Source organism: Spermophilus citellus (assembly GCF_964194105.1).
Source record: "Spermophilus citellus genome assembly, chromosome: 10".
Classification (NCBI taxonomy): Eukaryota; Metazoa; Chordata; class Mammalia; order Rodentia; family Sciuridae; genus Spermophilus; species Spermophilus citellus.
Window position 1 is genome coordinate 30,729,408 of NC_138197.1, and position 18,493 is coordinate 30,747,900.

At 41.2% G+C, this 18,493-nt stretch overlaps 1 protein-coding gene across 1 annotated transcript in view; it reads right to left on the reverse strand.

Moving 5' to 3' along the window:
• ANO2 (anoctamin 2) overlaps positions 1-18,493 on the reverse strand; it is a 347,356-nt gene that overhangs the window by 151,356 nt on the left and 177,507 nt on the right. The window contains exons 12-14 of the mRNA XM_081309365.1: positions 17,742-17,902; positions 11,745-11,827; positions 5,033-5,143 (exon numbers count right to left, since the gene is read on the reverse strand). Of these exons, the coding sequence (XP_081165491.1) occupies positions 5,033-5,143; positions 11,745-11,827; positions 17,742-17,902 (355 nt within the window). The remainder of the gene's footprint in view (positions 1-5,032; positions 5,144-11,744; positions 11,828-17,741; positions 17,903-18,493) is intronic.

Below are 18,493 nucleotides of genomic sequence, written 5' to 3' on the forward strand. Positions count from 1 at the left end.
TCTGTTTAAGAAAACATTGAGAGGTGAAGAAACTCAGGGTTAAGAACACCGCTTTCAAGTCAGACTGCCTGGCACACACTCTATCCACATATTGTATCAAGCAAATGACCTCTCTCCCTAAACCTCAGTTTTCTCACCTGTGAAACAGGGGATCAAAATGGTTTTGAGACTTAAAAAATACTTGTGGAATCTTACACATATAGAACATTCCCTAAATGTGATTGTTATCATTATTAACATTCCTCTTATTCCTACTACCTAGAAAGTCAATTAGAGTAGTTAAAAGAATAGCCAAATTTATGATGTATAAGATAAATAAGGGAAGTTCCCAAGGTGATGGGTTGATGACCAACATTTCTGCACATCAACGAAGAAAATCACTGACTCTGAAAACTGCAGAGGCTATAAAATCCAATTTCTCCATATGACGGCTGGGGCAGAAGAGACTCAGAGAAAGGCTCAGCGACCTGAGGAAGCACCATGATTACTCCCTTAGGGTTCTGACTCCTCCTCTGCCAACCTGTAAGTCTTACCACGTTGTACCTCCCCAACATGGAGTTGTTGTTGTCACCTCATTACAGTATAGAACATTTCATTTCAGGCCAGCATCATGTTGATATGATGTGACTTGTTCTCAGGGAAATCTCATAGAAAGGTTTGTTTTCTAATAAGAGTACTGGATACAGTGAACATCACACTTAATGATGAAAGGTTACATTTTTTTTTCCTCATTCCATTGGAAACAAGACTAGGAAATCCACTCTCACCACCACTATTCAACATTGTACAGAAGATTCTAGTCAGGACAATTAGTTAAGAAAGAGAAAACATCCAAATTAGAAAGGAAAAAGTGAAACTATCTCTAACTCACAGAAGACATGACCTTGTAAATAGAAAATCCTAGGGAATCCATTAATAAGATAAGAAGAAGAAGAAGAAGATGCAAGACCTGTACACTGTAGACTATAAAACATTGCTGAAAAATAATCATCTAAATAAATGGGAAGATATACCATGTTCATAGATTTAAAAACTTATGTTGTTAAGATGGAAATACTCCTCAAATTAATCTACAGATTCAATTGAATCCCTACTATATTCCAAATAATAATAATAATTATTATTATTATCCTTTTCTTTTCTTCTCTTCCTTCTCTTTCTCCTGCTCCTTCTCCTTCTTCCCTTCTCCTCCTCCTTTACTCTTTCTTCTTCCTTACTCTTTCCCCCTCCACTTTTACTCTTTCTTCTTCCTTCTTCCTTATTCTTTCCTCCTTTTCCTTCTCCTCCTCTCTCCCCAGTTGCCCTCCTTCTTCTCCTTCTTTATAAGCTGATCATGAAATTCATATGGAGATGCAAGGCATCCAAAATTGTCAAAACAATTTTGGGAAAAAAAAGTACAAAGTCAAAAGACTTGTACTTCTCAACCTCGAAATTTATTACACAGGTGCAATAATCAAGACAATGTGGTATGGCATAAGGACAAACATTGATCAATGGAATGTATTTATTGTCTAGAAGTAAACTCTTGCATTTATGGTTGAGTGCATATGAGTGTGTCAAGGTAATTCAAAGGGGAAATAAACTTTTTTAACAATAGTGCTTGAACAAGTGAATATCCACATGCAAAAAATAAATAAATAAATTTGGACTCCTCTATATAATACACAAAATTTAATTCAACATGGATCGAAGACCTAGCTATAAGTATTACAACTTTAAAATTCTGGGGAAAAACCTAGGAATATATCAATGACATTGAGCTAGGTAATAATTTCTTAGATATAAGAAAAGTACAAGTGACAAAAGGAAAAATAGATAAACTAAACTACTTCAAAATTTAACTTTTGGGCTTTGAATGATATCATCAATAAAGTATGAAGATAATCTACAGAATTAGAACATTTGTAGATTATATTATCTCCCAAAATACTGGTGTTCAAAACATATAAAGAACTCTTATAACCTGAAAATAGTCAATTAATACATTTTTTTAAATGGGGAAAGGATTTGAATAGACGTTTTTTACAAAGAATATGAACTACCACTAAGCACTTGAACATTGGTTGTTAAGGAAATGCAAATTAAAACCACGATGAAATACCACTTCACATTACTACAATGAATAAAATTTAAAAGACAGCTATTAATTGTTGGGAAGGATGTGGAAATATTGAAGCCTCATATGGTGCTGGATAGAATATCAAATAAAACAGCTACTTCAAAAATCAGTACAATAGTTCTTCAAAATGTTAAGCATAGACTCAACATATGACTCTGCTTCTAGGCATTTACCCAAGAGAAATGAAGACATATAGTCAAACAAAAACCAGGCAGAAGTGTTCATAGCATCATTATTTATAATAATCAAAATACAGAGACCACTCAAATATCCATCAACTGATAAATGGATAAATAAAAGGAGGCATATCCAAAAATGGAATATTACTAGTCAAGAAAGAAGAATAAATGAAGTACTTCTATATGCCATGACATGGATATAAAGCTGTCCTAAGTGAAAAAAGCTAAAGGCCACATACCAAACGATTTCATTTACATGACAATCCAGAATAAGCAAATCTACAGAGACAGAAAGTAGATTAGTTGTTGCTCAGGGGTTGGCAACTATAGGGTACACAATTTTAGAGGAGGGGGATTTTAAATTTAGATTGTGGGGACAGTTGGACACATCATTGAATAAACAAAATACCACTGAATTGTATATTTTAAATGGGTGGATTTTAAGAGTATAGAACTAAATCTCAATAAAATATTTTAAAAATAAATGAACTTGATATCTTTAAAATTAAAAAAAAAGACAGCAATAGTCCTTGGGGATTAAGCAGAACTGGATTTGATTACCACATGCCTCCCTACAACTAGCTGTGTGGTCTTGGGGAAGTTCCTCTACCAATCTGGGCTTTAATGATAGCTTTTTACACTCAACAGAAAGAAAAGTAAGAGAGCAGGAAATACATGCAGCCCCAGGGTTACAATGAAGGCAGAATGTAGGTGACTCTCAAAGGACAAAAGAAGTACATCCAAGGTGACCAGCTAGACTTTGATCCCTAACCCCTGTCTGTACATTTTCCTAAATGTCACACACACCTGGGTGCCCCAGAACCCTGCTATGCAGTGGGCACTGACCACAACTTGTTCCCCAGGTGAAACCTGCTTCCCTTCACCAAACAGATGCAATTTGTGCTCCATTGTTATCTCCCATCAATGGCTAGGTTTACAGCAAGAACAGAGGCATTTACAATAATCAGAGAATGGCGGAAATGCAAGAAGGATCCTGATGATGAAATTCTAGGCCATTTTAATCTTACATTGCTGCTTATTGGGAAGGTCATTTCCTCCCAGGGCCTATAAGGCATTAGATGCTTTGAGCTTTGCATTCTCAATAGTGTAATGAAAATAGATGTTGAATGCTAAAACATAAACATATGTATCATTCATAATGCATTCAGATGTTTTTTAATTATTCATGTTTCCTGAAAGTTATTTGACCTATCATGCATATATATCCAAGCAATGTTTATATTAGAACCACAGCCTCCATGTACGCAATTCCAGCTCTTTGGCATTCCCATCGATGGAATTAAAATTAAATGAGTCAGTGGTCAATAAAAGTTACATGTGATTTCCATAAAATTATCCATTGTATATTGCTCTTCGGTGGAGGAAGAAGGCTGCATGGAGTTGCCGAAGCTGACAGAACACAGAATGCTTGCTTTCTGATGAGGGTAGCTGCAATGATTAGTCTTTCCTGAGTATGAATTCATTATTTCCCTGAATAATTGGTGGTCTTGGATGTGTTCTTTGTCTAGGAAAAAAATAACTCAGAGGTCCACCCTCTCTATTTCCTGTTTTGTTTTGAAAAATGCTGGTATTCTGGGCTCAAAAACACTACACACTTCTGTTTTGTTACTTGTATAAATTTGCACATCAAAATGAATGGTTCCAACTGAAAGGATGTAAAATAAAACGAAATTCGAATTCAAATCCAAGATGGAGAAAAGACATGTAAAAAACAAACAGATTTTTCGATCTTAACTTTTTTCAGAAATCAGATTGAAGAAAGACAAAACCACACACATACTCTTTAGATTTCAAAGGAGGGTGGCACTAAGAGACAGGTACTACCAAAGAGTGTTCCCCACATACACTCGCACACCAAGAGTATTTACAGATCACAGCAAATTCCGAAGCTCAGAAATGTGACTCTGAAGACATGCTCACCGTCACATTCCTACTTTTGGAAGCCCACCCAGAAAAATGAAATGTTAGGAACATTATGAAAAAACCTCAACCAAATACAAGCATGAATTTGCTTCTGTTAGCCCTAAGAGCCATTTCTTGCTTCATCCTTTGATTTCCCCCTCCATTTAGGAGGCAGTGTGACTACTGGTTGGATGCATAGACCCAGGTTAGAACCTTTTACTGACTGCGTGACCTCTGGAAAATGACTCAATCTGTAGATATAACGTTTTTTCCATTAGTTTTTATTTACATAACAATAGTACGAGCCTCATGGATTTACTGTGAAAATAAACAAGATAATATAGTACCCTTAGAATAGTGCCCAGCCTACAGCAAGCCTTCTGTAAGGGCTAGCTGCCAGTGTGGGGCTTGTTAGTGGTGGTTACCATTATTCAATGCTCAGGTGATGGTACCCAGAGGAGCCAGGCTGGAGACCGTTCTTTCTCCCCCAACCTGACCTCTTTGTCTGTTCTCCAGAAGAGGTGCCTGTCCTAAACACCCCGCACACCCTGATGACCCCAGAGCTAGTATGCAGTGGGTATTGACCAGACAGTAAGAACCACCAGGAAAGGGATGGATCCAGTCAGGGAGAGAGCCTGCTACCCAAGAGTTCCCGCTGCAGGATGAGGGGAGATGCCAGGCTCTCACTTGATCCAGTCCCACATAACTCCCTCTCACAGCCCAGTCTCCCTTCACTAAGACGGTCCAGATACCATGACAACAGGATCTTAACAGATAAAGAGGACAATGAGCAATCAGCACAGCATCTTACCTCATCCTCGGACTCAGTCATATTTGTTTCCAATTTCTGCACGACCGACTTGTCGCTCTCCTTTAGCATCTTTTCTCGAACTCTGGTTTCATACTCAGGCCGGGAGTGTTCCTAAACCAAAGAGTCAGAGAGCGGTTAGTAAATAGGAAGAACGATGACCTTGGCCTCCGGGTTATAGCCAGACACATGGAGTACATCAAAGTCAGGGTTTAGGATTGGATGTTACTGTACATGAACTGCCACACCACACACAATCACAAAAAAGTCTAGACCAGGAACACAATGTGGAAGACACAGGGCCAGAGGGGACACATGACACTTTTTGTCACACTGAAAACCAAACCTGGGCACGCTCCTGGGAATGGCACCGGTGTTGAGAAAGGAGAGAGGAAATGTTAACTGGGCAGCTGACACAAAGAGAAGCCACGTGCTTTGCATAGCAGTTTGACAAAGGCAGAGGCATACACCTGGTCATCCCACTAGCTATCCTCAGACCTCAAAATTCCAAGGAGTCAAATCCCAGCTGGAGAAACAGATGTGCCCCCACAGCTGGGAGTTAGGGCAACAACAACAACACTTCTTCCCCATTCCATTATTCTGTAAGCTAAAATGGCGACCAATAAACATCAAAGTCAACACTGACCACAGGGAATCTTAAAACTCACTTGCCTGAACCTGTTTCCTGCACAGCATAGGTGAGTAACTCATTGGCAAGTACATCAATGCTCAAGAGACATCGCTGGGCCATCCAGCCATACAGACCTGCATAGTGAGTCACCAGGCATACGAAAGAGCACCTAACTCATCAAGAGAACCATGGTCAAATCAAATCAGTGCAGATGCTGGGGCAGGAAGATGCATGAGTCACTTCAAAGGGAATTTAACAGTGTACACCTGGCCTCATTGGCAGGCCTTCCCTGCAGCTTCCAGTTCCAGGACAAATATCAAGAGGTACGAGGACTTCACGTTCCTGCCTCATTTACTCCTAGGGATTCGGGTGCTGGCTCTCAGTGGACTTGGCTGTTCAGAGAACACACATTTTCTTATCACTGCCTGCATGTCAGAGATTCCAGAGGTCAATAACATAGGCTCCTGACCTGTCTCTGGTTTTCCCAAGGCAAGTCATGATGTTGGAGAAACCATGTAACTAATAAGTATGACAGGACAGTAGGTGACGCTGTTCACAGGCTTTAGAGGGTCCTCCATCTCAGCCAGTCTTCCAGGGTTGGTCAGTCCCATCCAGGAGCCCTTCTCTTGACTGTTGCAACATACCTACAGGCTAGCCAGGGTCTCCTCCCTCTCCAAATTCCTTGAGTTTTATAACTTACACCACACACTGTAGCTCTTGATTACATATTTGTCTCTTATTTCCTAGCTGTTTGGCTTGCAAGCATCTTCTTATCCTAACATAAGGTTTGGCTACCTGCTCTATATCATGTTGTGTTTCTCACAAACTGGTACCATGCGGAAAACACAGAATTCTTGAAATGCTGGTGAAGTTCATTGGATTCTGTCTCTCACCTTCATCCATTCTCCCACACAGTATTTTCCAAGGTGTGTTCCAAGAGAGTTTTAGCTAAAAAGTGATTTTTAGCATCCAAAATATTGGAAAATACCGCTCAATGTATCATCTTTCCAAGAGACACAATAAGTAATTTATAAAGCTCTGAGAAATGCTGTAAAGATATTTGGTTCAAAGTTTTCTTCCTTGGGCCCTAAAATTTGGTCACTTTCTTTCCTACATTATTCCAATGAAATATTTTAATTTAAACTGCAGGATAAACTTCTGGTGAGTGTCAAAATATGAATTATAAACCTGCAAAGGGGCTGAAAAAGACCCTCCTGATAGACTGATAGGATGTTTCCCACCAGTTTCTGGCTTTCCAAAACATGCTATGATACCACACAGAGTTTCCTTGTATCCCTCTAGTTGTTATAGAGGGATACAGTTGTAGCTCTGGCCCACCTCACCCCATGCTGGGGACCAGTTCAGATCTCTCCTATCTATTTAGAACAAGTCTAGCTTTTCAGCACATGGACAAGAGTCTGAAACTCAAAGCAGAGCCAAGGTGTCCTTCAATCTGCTGAGATAGATTAGGCAAGGATCTCCCTGTTTGCTGTCAAGCAGCTCTGGTGAGGTTTTAAAATCCTTCAAAAACTCCTGATCAGAGCAGAATCTAAGCCTGTAAGGACTTTTTTGACACATCCAGCCAAGGGCAGATTAACCCAACCATCCCCAAACACAACTTCCCTGGGTGGGTAATCTGATGTCGACTTATCACAAATACATAATCCTTCCCACCAACTACTGGGAACTATTTCCATCTGGAGAAAGAACTCAGGCCATCTCAGAACCACCTTTGGCTGATCTGAAGAGGTAAATCTAAAGATGCTTCAACAAATGTCCTCAACAAGGAGTTATCAAGCACCTACTACATTCTGAGTTCTTTTCGAAGCACTGGCAACACTACTGCATTGACCCTGTAGACCCAGCCCCTCCTACCATACAGCTTATCTTCAAGTAGAGGAAACAGAAAGAAAGCTGTGCCAGAAAGGAGAAACCAGCTGATGGGGATAAGAGAATAAGAACAACAGAAGAAAGAAGCAGACCGGGGAGTCTGGGGACGCCAAGCTGAGGAGGGTGATGCTTCCTGAGAGAAAAGGTGGCTCCATGTGATAGGTGAGGGGTGGGACAGAGAGGGATGGGCAGGCATGAGAGGCCTCCCTGCAAGGAAGTCATCCAGGGCCCGAAGGAGTCCTTCAACAAGTCCCTTGGTGATGTCCATAAAAACATCCCGACACTGGGACTGTACTGGACCAGTGAGTGGGCTCTGGGGCCTGGCTGCTTGCCTCTTTCCCTTCTCTCATAAGAAAGCAATCTCAATCTTCTGTCTGCATTCAGGTTGACCAGATGGACTTGAGCCCATGTGCTTGTTCCGCTTCTCTGGTGGGGGATGGGGAGTGCAATATGCTGGGGACACCCATGGGAGAAGGACCAAAGGTGAAGAATGGGCTTTGGTCTATATGTGTGTTAGCACTCTTCTTCTTCTGAGTAGGAAAGTGCTAGTGAATACCACAGGGAGGAATAACACCTTGAGTTCCAAATAGCTAGGCTTGGGAGTATTTCTGGTACTGAAAAAAGGAATCTAATTAAAATAGAAAAAGCTTCTAACCATGGCTTTTCAGGACACCTGCCTCCCTCTCCCCAACACCCAATGTTATCTGCCTTTCTTTTGTCCCACATTTAGATGTGTGTACTTCGACATACAATGCTTCATATAAGTTCTAGGAATCAGATATAAGTCACACATACCTTTCCTAGCCTGCCTTTTATCCATTCCCATGACCTACAGTAGATGATAAGAAATCAGTGCCCACCCAGACCTGGTCACCAGCCTGGCCAAAACACATACGTGTTCCTTTGTTCCCTATTGCATCCCAATCCCTGTCTCCTGCAGCCAACAGGACTTTTCTAGTGATCTTGCTTTTTCTGTTCTATACTCCTAGTTTTCCTGGGCTCCTGCTTACTGTTGTCTCCTCATGGGTGCCCCCCCTTCCCTTTGCTGCCCATTAAAATTCAACCAGTTTTCAAAACCCTGTTTAAAAATTTTAAAAAAAGCATTTTCTCTTTTTTCTCTTTTTACATTAGCCAGAAGGAAAGTCTCCTACATGTTTTCCATTCTATTCTAAATATTTATAGACCAGATATAGGGATGCAACCCTTTGGAGATCAAAGAGATTGTTCCTAAGGTAGTTTCATACCCCATACCAAAATCTGATGCAGAGCAGGTACTTAATGGATATGCTCAAAATTGGACTGGATTTTTAGGTGTGCTTGATATTATAGTCCAAAATAGAAATGCATTAACAGAAAAAAGGTTGACCTCCATTCCTCTCTCATGTTGACCCTGGGCTGTCCACTTGTGGGCTACACCAAGCATGCTGAACCAACCAGTAGAAACCTCACATAGAGATCCCATTAGGAACATTAGGCCCCAGATAAAGAAACAGATAAACCCAGTTGTGGTCAGGCCCCTCAGCCTACACAAGAGTTCCTTAATCACATACCTGAACTTACCATGGATCATTGGGTTAAACAGAAAAACAGGAAATCTGGCTATATGGAAAAAATGAATTATAATTCCACTCCTGCCAGGAACCTGTTACAGAGATTTCAGGACATTGAGTCATAACTGATGCTTCTTTGTGTGCAAGTATGTTTACTTTTCTTCTTTAACAGGGAGATGTTCTGGCTTCTTCAGCTCTACTTAGCAGACACACTTAGCTTATCTCTAGCCCACACAGACTTGGATCCCAGGGTATTTCTTCTCTTCCTTGAAGACATCCTACTCCCTAGAATTAGGAGAGTAAGACCTATTCCCTGTTTACCTCCCCACACGATAAACCACATTCCCTCCTTCTCCCTCCCCACCCACCCTCTCTGTATATCTTGACATATTTTAGCTGAATAAAATGGGACCAACAGGACAATTATGTCCCCACTAGATCACCCACACCAAACTAATTCCTGTAACTCTTTCTGTTGGGAGCACCAGTTCAGGCATTTATCTCTGAGAAATGCAATTGCTTTATTATTCTCCTGACTGATTTGAATCCCTCTCTAAAGGCAGAATCCACATGGACATTCTTTTTTGTCACAGAATCCATGGTGGTGTTAATTTCAGGGCCTATGCTTAACATATAGGATGGGTGGATGGGGCTCAATCAATTGAAAACCAATTTTAACTGGGGAAAATCTACATTATTGCAGATTTCATTCCATGCAACTGTCCTGCAGGCCCTACTATTTCTCAGCTCATCTGTTCAAAGGCAACTGGGACTAATTAGAGCATTAAAGAGAAGAAATGAAATACACTAGACTTGGGAATACAGAGGCGTGGAAACAATACTAAATTGGAGGTTTCATTTTTCTTGCTTATAAAACATCAGGACCACAAAGCCAGTGGTCCCCAGTTCAAGGCAGAAAACATCAGTTAGTGAGGAAAAGATTCACTCTCCATGCAGCCACCTATGGCTTATAGCCAGCCTTTGCAAGTGAGGACTCAGATAACTCAAAGTGCTTCCTAGTCCTCTAGTCACAGTTCCCAGCACTTCATCCATCATATTGGAAGTACTGGAAGTTCCACTCCAATATTCATATTTGCTTTCCTGCCCATGGTGGCCTGTGATATCAGTAGCTCTTGAAAGTTGTAATGGTCACCACAGAGGGAGCTAACTGAGCTTGGAAGGGAAAGAAGAGGGAATAGAAAGCTAAGTGAGGTTGCTGTCTGAGGAAGGAGGATAACCATGAGCAATCATGACACACTGTCCATCATCACCTCACCAGCATCAAGACTATGGAACTAGCTCTCAAAAGAGCTGTGAGGAGAGGCTGATTTGTTGACATACTTTAAGTCCTCTTCCAAAATAAATAAAATTAGCATACTATAGTGACACAGACATATCAATATTTATAGCAGCACAATTCACAAGAGCCAAATTATGGAACCAGCACAGAAGCCCATCAACAGACAAATGTATAAAGAGACTGTGGTCTATACACACAATGGATTTTTACTCAGCCATAAAGAAGAATGAGATGACAACATCTGCCATTGGATGGCACTGGAGAACATCATGCTAAGTGAAATACGACAGGCACAGAAAGTAAAGGATCCAATGATTTCTCCCTTTTCTCCCACATGTGGAAACTTGAACTAAATCAGGGGGGAAGAAGCAGGGTGGCTGAGGGGAATCCATAAAAATAGAAAAATCAGTGGAGTAGAAGAAGGGGATTGAGGAGGAGGGAGGAAGGACTGGAAAGGAGGAACTGCAGAATGAAAGTCACCAGATTATGCTGCATACATATATGAATATACCACAGTGAAGTCTACCTTCATCTATATCTATAAAGCACTCATTAAAATTAGATAGATAGATAGATAGATAGATAGAAAGAAATAAGGGGAAGGGGAAGGGAGTAGAGGTGGGAGTGATGGAAGGGGAACACTTTACCTCTTAAGGAAGAAGGGAGAGAAAGTTGAAGTACTGGGGATCAAAATCCACGGAGCAAATTATATCCCATGCATGTATGGCAATGTCAAAAGAACTCCACTATTAGTATAACTCGAATGAACTAGTAAAAACATTTTTAAAAATCATCTTCCCAGAAGACTCAATTCTAGAAGAATCTATCCTTTACTCTCAAGCTCACCTTCCAGTTTCACACACAGAGTTCCACCTCACATCATAGTAGTTAAGAGGTCTATCTTTGTCCTCAGGTATCAATGGGCTGGCGCAGCCCCCATGCCTCTCCAGTGGCCCTCAGTAGGCCCACAGAGGCATTCTGACACACTTCAGCTCTGGGCTACATAGGAGTGATTCCTATTCTCTGGCTTCATGCTCTCAAGTCTGCCTCTTGCCTCTTGCATCTTATGCCATCTCTTTTCCCAGAGTAGGGTCCTGGTACATATGACTATGCATTAGCCCAATGTCTTACAGCTCAAAGGAAGAAGGAACCCTTGAACCTTCTGCCTCAATGCCTATCAACCATGCTCTAGCCCATGGAGCCATCCTGCAAAAGCAGCCACTATGTGACCCAGATAGGGCTGGCTGATGAGACAGCAAACATCCATGGCTATCCTACAGAAGATAGTCTATTTCCAGGGTTAAAGCAAATCAAGGGCCCAGAGAAGTACACAAGGGAACTCACTTCTTCCTCTTCTATACCAGTCAGATCCCAGAAATAGCCTAGTCGCATCTGTAGTCTCTTCCAGTTTTCCAGAAACATGGTAGCTTTAAAAAAAAAGAAAAAATTCAATTATTTTTGAAGGGTGGATTATGAATAGCCTTTTCACTTTCACCAGTGGAGGTAGGGGATACATTATATAGATTTTACATTTATAAGCTTTCTTTAAATCTTAGCCCCTGTCTCCCACTTCTAGCTGAGCTTCTTAAAATATTCCACATCCTTGAATGGTCTGTAGATACACAGTCATGTGTCACTTAATAAGGAAGGGAAACATTCTGAGAAGTAGGCATTAGGCAATTGTGTCAATGTATGAACATCATAGGGTATATGTACACAAACAGCTATGGTGTCACTAGGTCATACAATCTTATGTGCCCACCATTGTATAAGTAGTACTTTATTGATCAAAACATCATTATACAGTGTGTGGCTATATTAAAGGGACACACTCATACACACCCCTTTCCCTACTTCGAAATTATGAGAAAAAAGATAGATTTGATCCTACAAAATTAAGAAAAAATGTAACACCAAAAACATCAAATAACCCAATCAGTAAATGGGCCAAGGAAATGAATAGACCCTTCTCAGAAGATGATATACAATCAACAAATATATGAAAAAATGTTCAACATATCTAGAAATTAGAGAACACAAATCAAAATTACTCTAATATTTCATCTCACTCTAGTAAGAATGGCAGTTATTAAGAAAACAGTAACTAATATGACAGTATGTAAAAATGTGATGTGTAACCGATGTGATTCTGCAATCTGTATTTGGGGTAAAAATGGGAGTTCATAACCCACTTGATTCTAATGTATGAAATATGATTTGTCAAGAGCTTTGTAATGTTGTGAACATCCAATAAAAAAAAGAAAACAAACAACAATAAATGTTGGTGAGGATGTGGGAAAAAGGCAAGTACATACATAGCTGGTGAGACTGCAAATTGGTGCAACCAATCTGGAAAGCAGTATGGAGATTCCTTGGAAAACTTGAAATGTAACCACCATTTGACCCAGCTATCCCACTCCTCAGTTTATACCCAAAGGATTTTAAAACAACATACTACAGGGACACAGCCACATCAATGTTTGTAGCAACACAATTCACAATAGCTAAATTGTGAAACTAATCTAGATGCCCTCAGTAGATGAGTGGATAAAGTGACTGTGGTAGATATACTCAATATAATATTACTCAGCATTAGAAGAGAATAAAATCGTGGCATTTGCAGGTAAGTGGGTGGAGTTGAAGAATATTATGCTAAGCAAAGTAAGCCAATCCCCCCCACCCCGCAAAAGCTGAATGTGTTCTTTGCTATGTGGATGCTGATCATAATGGGGATGCAGGGGGAGCATGGGAGGAATGAAGGAACTTTAGATAGGGCAAAGGGGAGGGAGGGGTAGGGAGGAGGCATGGGGTAGGAAAGATGGTGGGATGAGATGGACATGATTACATGGACATGTATGAAGACACAAATGGTGTGACTCTACTTTGTAGAGAGACATGAAAAATTTTGCTCTATATGTGTACTATGAGTTGAAATGCATCCTGCTGTCATATATAACAAATTAGAATAAATAAATAATTTTTTTTTAATTAAAGAAAGATGGAAGATTGAAGAAAATAAAAATGGAGGGATTTGTAGCCTTTTGACCAGCCTCATCTTGCCTATGCATGGATTCTTCCTGAACCTTCGTCAGCATCTCTCTCCTTCATCTCTTTCTTTCTGTCCCCAGCACCACTTCCTTTCTATTAGCCATAATCATCTGATTCTGAGATGATGTAACAGCCTCTTAACAGTTCTATCTGACTCAAGAGTCTGGAGACTCAACCTATGTAGCATAATCTCTATAAGTAGAATTCACTCATTTTTTCATTTGTTCAGAAAAGATCTGTAGAACGTCTGTCTACCATCCCAACCCTTCTGTCAGTTTGCCCGTGGCTTTTCCAAGGGTACACACAACATGCTCTAGGCAAAGCTTGCTACCTACTACAACCCTATGGTCAAAGCTGGTCCTACCAGGATTGAACACCTGATCTAGGTTCTGTTGATGGACTAGTCAGAGTCTCTCTTTAGAATACTGAAAAGAAGAAAGAAAAAGAGAAGCAGAGATGAGAGAAACCACACAGCACCTGAGAAAGGAGGGAAGGCTCTGGTTTCTGATTCCTTCCCCAGCTCCAGTTCCCAGGAAGCCTGGCTATATTTCATTTCCTACATTCTTGAGTTTGCCTCTTGCTATCTTACAATAAATCTCTGTGTTTTAAGCAAGCCTGAGTGGATTTCTAATCCTGCAAAAATAATACCCCCAATTAAGGTATCTGTGATGTACAAAACACTGTTCTAGACATTGTGGAGGAGATGAGGTAAATCTGATGCAGATTTTGCTTTCAAGTTGTTTGCAGTCTATAAAGATAGATTGTAAACAACTATAATACAAGGCATAAAAATAACAGAGACTTAAGAATGATACAGACAGAAAACTATGGGTATGCAAAAGAGGAATGTTAGCTGTCAGAGGAGGCATGAGTTGGGCTTTAGCCAGCAATGGGATTTAGGCAGTGAAAAGTGGGAGAATGCCAACACTCCCCTACATAAACTTTCAGTGGCTCCTTATGATCTAAGTCTTCTCTGGATGTCAGGACCATGAAAATCTGACCCACTCCTCTAAAATGAAATCTCCCACTATTTATCAACACATACCTCATGCCCGCATTGCTGCTAAGCTCCTCACTGTCCTCTGCACCCCCAATTTATGCAGAATGTACCCTTCTCCTATCCTATCCTATCCTCAGGTTTCCTGCCTCCTCCCATCCCCAGTCAGTCCAAGTCTCCTCTTTCTCCACACTCATACTGTCCTTTTGGTCACAGCACAAAAGGAAAGGGAAGGAATGTAATACTCCCCAAGGTCATCCCTCCAGCTCTACACTATCCCTGGTAGGGACCTACGCAGACCTCACTGCATGCTGGGCTTGATTGCTGTCAGGTCTGCTGTGCTCTATCAGGGCTATCAACTCTTCCTGGGCTCATGGTTGTCCATGTTTAACTTGGGCAGAGCACAGAACTGGGAATGGCAAACACCTCTGTACTAGTTGGCCATGTGATGACTTAAAGCTACATTTATTTACTTGCAACTACATTAGAATACACTAGTACATATGTTTTCCTCCCTTGTATTTGAAGTATTTCTCATGAGTGCCACCTGACCTCTTGACACTGACATTGGCCTGGAGACACTCTGAGATCAGGGGAAAGTCTTTCCTTTACCTATTGTTCTTCATGGTGCTGAGAAGAGTGTGCATACAGCAGGGCCCAGAGTGCTGACCAAGTAGGGTCTCCATGAGAATAGGAAGTCAGACTGTGGGATCACATGAGAGGAGCAAAGCAATAATGGGAAGAGGAGTCATGGGGGCAAGGGAAGGCCATCATGCCAGGAAGAGCAGCTCACAGCTCCTGGGTGCATGCTCTAAGCCAAGAATCATGCTAACTACTGTGCATATATCTCATTCACTTGGCATAAAAGCACAAAAGAGTAGGTACTGTTTTGCACCATTTATAGAAGTGATGTTCAAAGATTAACATGCCCAAGATAGCATGGCACCCTGGTTGTGAGTATTGATTTTAAGACACAGAGGTATGTCCACTTTTTAAGAGCACTAACTTTAGTGACAAAGGACTAGGTCCACATGTACTTGCAACAGAATCCAAAGATGATGAGAAGATTTGGAACGTCCATTGAGGACAGTCTGACCTCTAACTTGGTGTTCTTAACCTCTTTTCAGAAAAGATTTCAGAAACCCTCTCTATCTACTTCCTCTTCAATAGGGCTTCACTGCCCTAAAGTTTCTTGGAGTTTAAAGCCAGACTACAGCAGGTGTACCTGAAGTTTCCTGCAGACTCCCATCCTGCTGATCAGGATGGGAGTATCCTCAAGACCAGTATCATCAAGACCCCGAGTTTCCACAAACTTCATCCTCACTGCCACAAAGACAGCTCTACACAGAGCCACTTCTTCATAAGTCTATTCCTGGCAGACCTGGACCCTGGCCCAGGCCCACCCAACACAACACCACTAATCATAATAATCATGATAATGAGAAGCATTGCTATAATTTTTAATTGTAATTTGTAGGCAATCATGCCTAGGGCTCTTGGCTGCTGTAACCAAATACATGATCACATAAAACACAACAAGGCTGTTAAAAAAAATAAAAACCTCTCCAAAGCCAGGAAGCCTGGGCCCAATCCCACCCTCTTTGTATTTTGCAGAGGTGGAGGCAGTAAATGATTGAGGATCTTAGAAGGGGTGGAGGTATCTGCTCATCATGGCTTTTGAGGAAACACAAAAGACACTTGTTGGGGCTTAAACCCATAAAATACAAGTGAAAAAATCACAATTCTCTACCAGATATTATGTGTCCTAGGAAGGTTCTTGAGGGATCATGGGCCCAGAGTCATTATGTTTTAGCTACTCAGTGGTGGTAGTATCCACAAGATGAATTATTGGGAATTAGGGTTGTAATATATCAGAAAACTAATGTGTATTCCAGGTTCCAACTCAGTTCAAGTGGATCTCAGGGTAATTACAAGATGCCCTGCTTGATGAAGAGACACAGAGCTGCCCATGACCTACCAGACAACAAGACCAACTTCTCTTAGCTCTCCTGACCCTTCTTGTAGACAATTCCAGAGCTGTATGGCCATTTCCTGCTGTTTACTGCTTTTATTTTGGACTTCCCATGTGCTCTTGGGAAGCTGGTGTTCTTCCTGGAAACCAGCGTGCCCCCTTGGAAGTTTTCTGTGGTGGCTTAGCCACGCAGGATTTTTTTCCAGCTAAGTTCTGTCTCCACCCAAGTACAGATCCCCACAGGGAATGGAGAAAGTTTGTGTTCCTGTTCTTCCAGCACTACTGAGAACAGACCTCTCCCTCTCCTCCTTCTCACACTTTTAGGGATGTGTGACTCAGGGCCCCATCTTGGCATGTCCTCCAGACCCTGCGGAGGCAGTGATAAATCAAGCAGCTTCTAAAGCAGGATGGAGGTCCTGCTGGTCTGTGATCCTGTGGGAGCATTAGGAGTCTGCACATTCAATGATGAGCAAAGAGCAGGTGGCTACTCAAATGGACTGAAACATGTTGACTTTGTCCTTTTGAAAATACACATGGGTGTGTCATTTTAGAAACATTCAGTTACCATGGGTGGTTGTTCCAGGTTAGTTTTTAAGACTGGGAGTGTGTATGTGTGTGAGAGTGAGTGTGTGAGTGTGTGTGTGTGTGTGTGTGTGTGTGTGTGTGTGTTTTCGTGATCTGATAAGTGTGGCTCAGAGCAAGTTTGTTACCCTGATACTCTTCGGGGGAAAAGAGGAAGAGGAAAGTGAAGAAACTATTTGTTCTTTCCTTCTCAAATCTCTCTGGTGGAAATACAGAAAACACCACTCTGGTACTCAATAAAATCTCTACAGTCTATATTCATGGTGTCCTAAATATAGCATTGAGCCTGGGGTCAGGAGGCCATATCTTAGCCCACTTTTACCACCAGCAAACTATCTAACCACAGGGGTTACAGCACTACTCTGTGTCTTACACAGCACAACATCTATGATTTTACATGACTAAGGAAATGTGCCTAGAGGATCCCATGGGTATGATAGGTGCTTTCAAATCATGAAATCATACATGAGGCCAGTATGGGGTTGACATTACTGTATCTAAGAGAAAACAGGTAAGGTCATGAAGGATATTTTTGTTTTCTGTTCATCAGAATGAGTAAAGAAGAGAAAGAAATTGTCCTTAAAAAGCTTCTTGAGATATGAAAAAAAAAATCTACTAAAGAGAGCAAACTGAAGACTATGAATTGGAAGCCCTTTTCTAAGAACATTCACTGCATGGCCATTTTTAGAGCTTGATAGCTCTACAGAGAGTCCCCATATAAGCTGCATTATGACCCACTTACCCCACAGAGCCATGAAGATGGAGAAGACAACGGTGGCAGGGTTGTCAAACAGGTGGCTGGCCCGTGCAGTCCCACAGGCTGAGCTGAGGTTCCAGTAGTCACAGGACTTGTCACACAGGGGACACATGGTAAAGGCATTCTGCTGGTCACACATCTCTTTGCTGCAGTGGACAGATGCTGGTTCAGATGGAGCTCAGGTTGGGCCCAATTATAGGCAAGTCACCCTCAAAAGACCTCCCATTTCCAAATCTGTGGTTGAGTTTATCAAGTCCATAAGTAAATAATATCAAAAAAGTTAGGTTTGGATTGTTCATCTGAGAGTGTTACTCATATTTTGTCAACAACAACAAAAAAACAGAGACAAATGGTCCATCTTTTAAGGTATGGAACTCCCTGTCACTAGATGTATCCCAGAAAGTTAGTGACTGCATGTCAGAGATATTGGGCTTTGAATGATACCCTAGAAAGTTCATTCAAAATGTGTTGAGTTTGTGAGGTTGGTAGCAAGCATCAAAAATTGTGAATTAATCACCTGCCTGAAGCTGGATTTCATCACCCATTCTTCAAATATGTGCTTTCTTCTTAAACCCTACTGAATGACTCACAGATGTGTGGAATGGGTCACAAGTAGAATCAAACAAGTATGTATGGTTGGACCAGCACAAGCTCTAAAAAAAATCCATAGGAAACAAATGTAATAAAGCTGGGTTGGAAGCCCTTTTCTAAGAACATTCACTGCATGGCCATTTGTA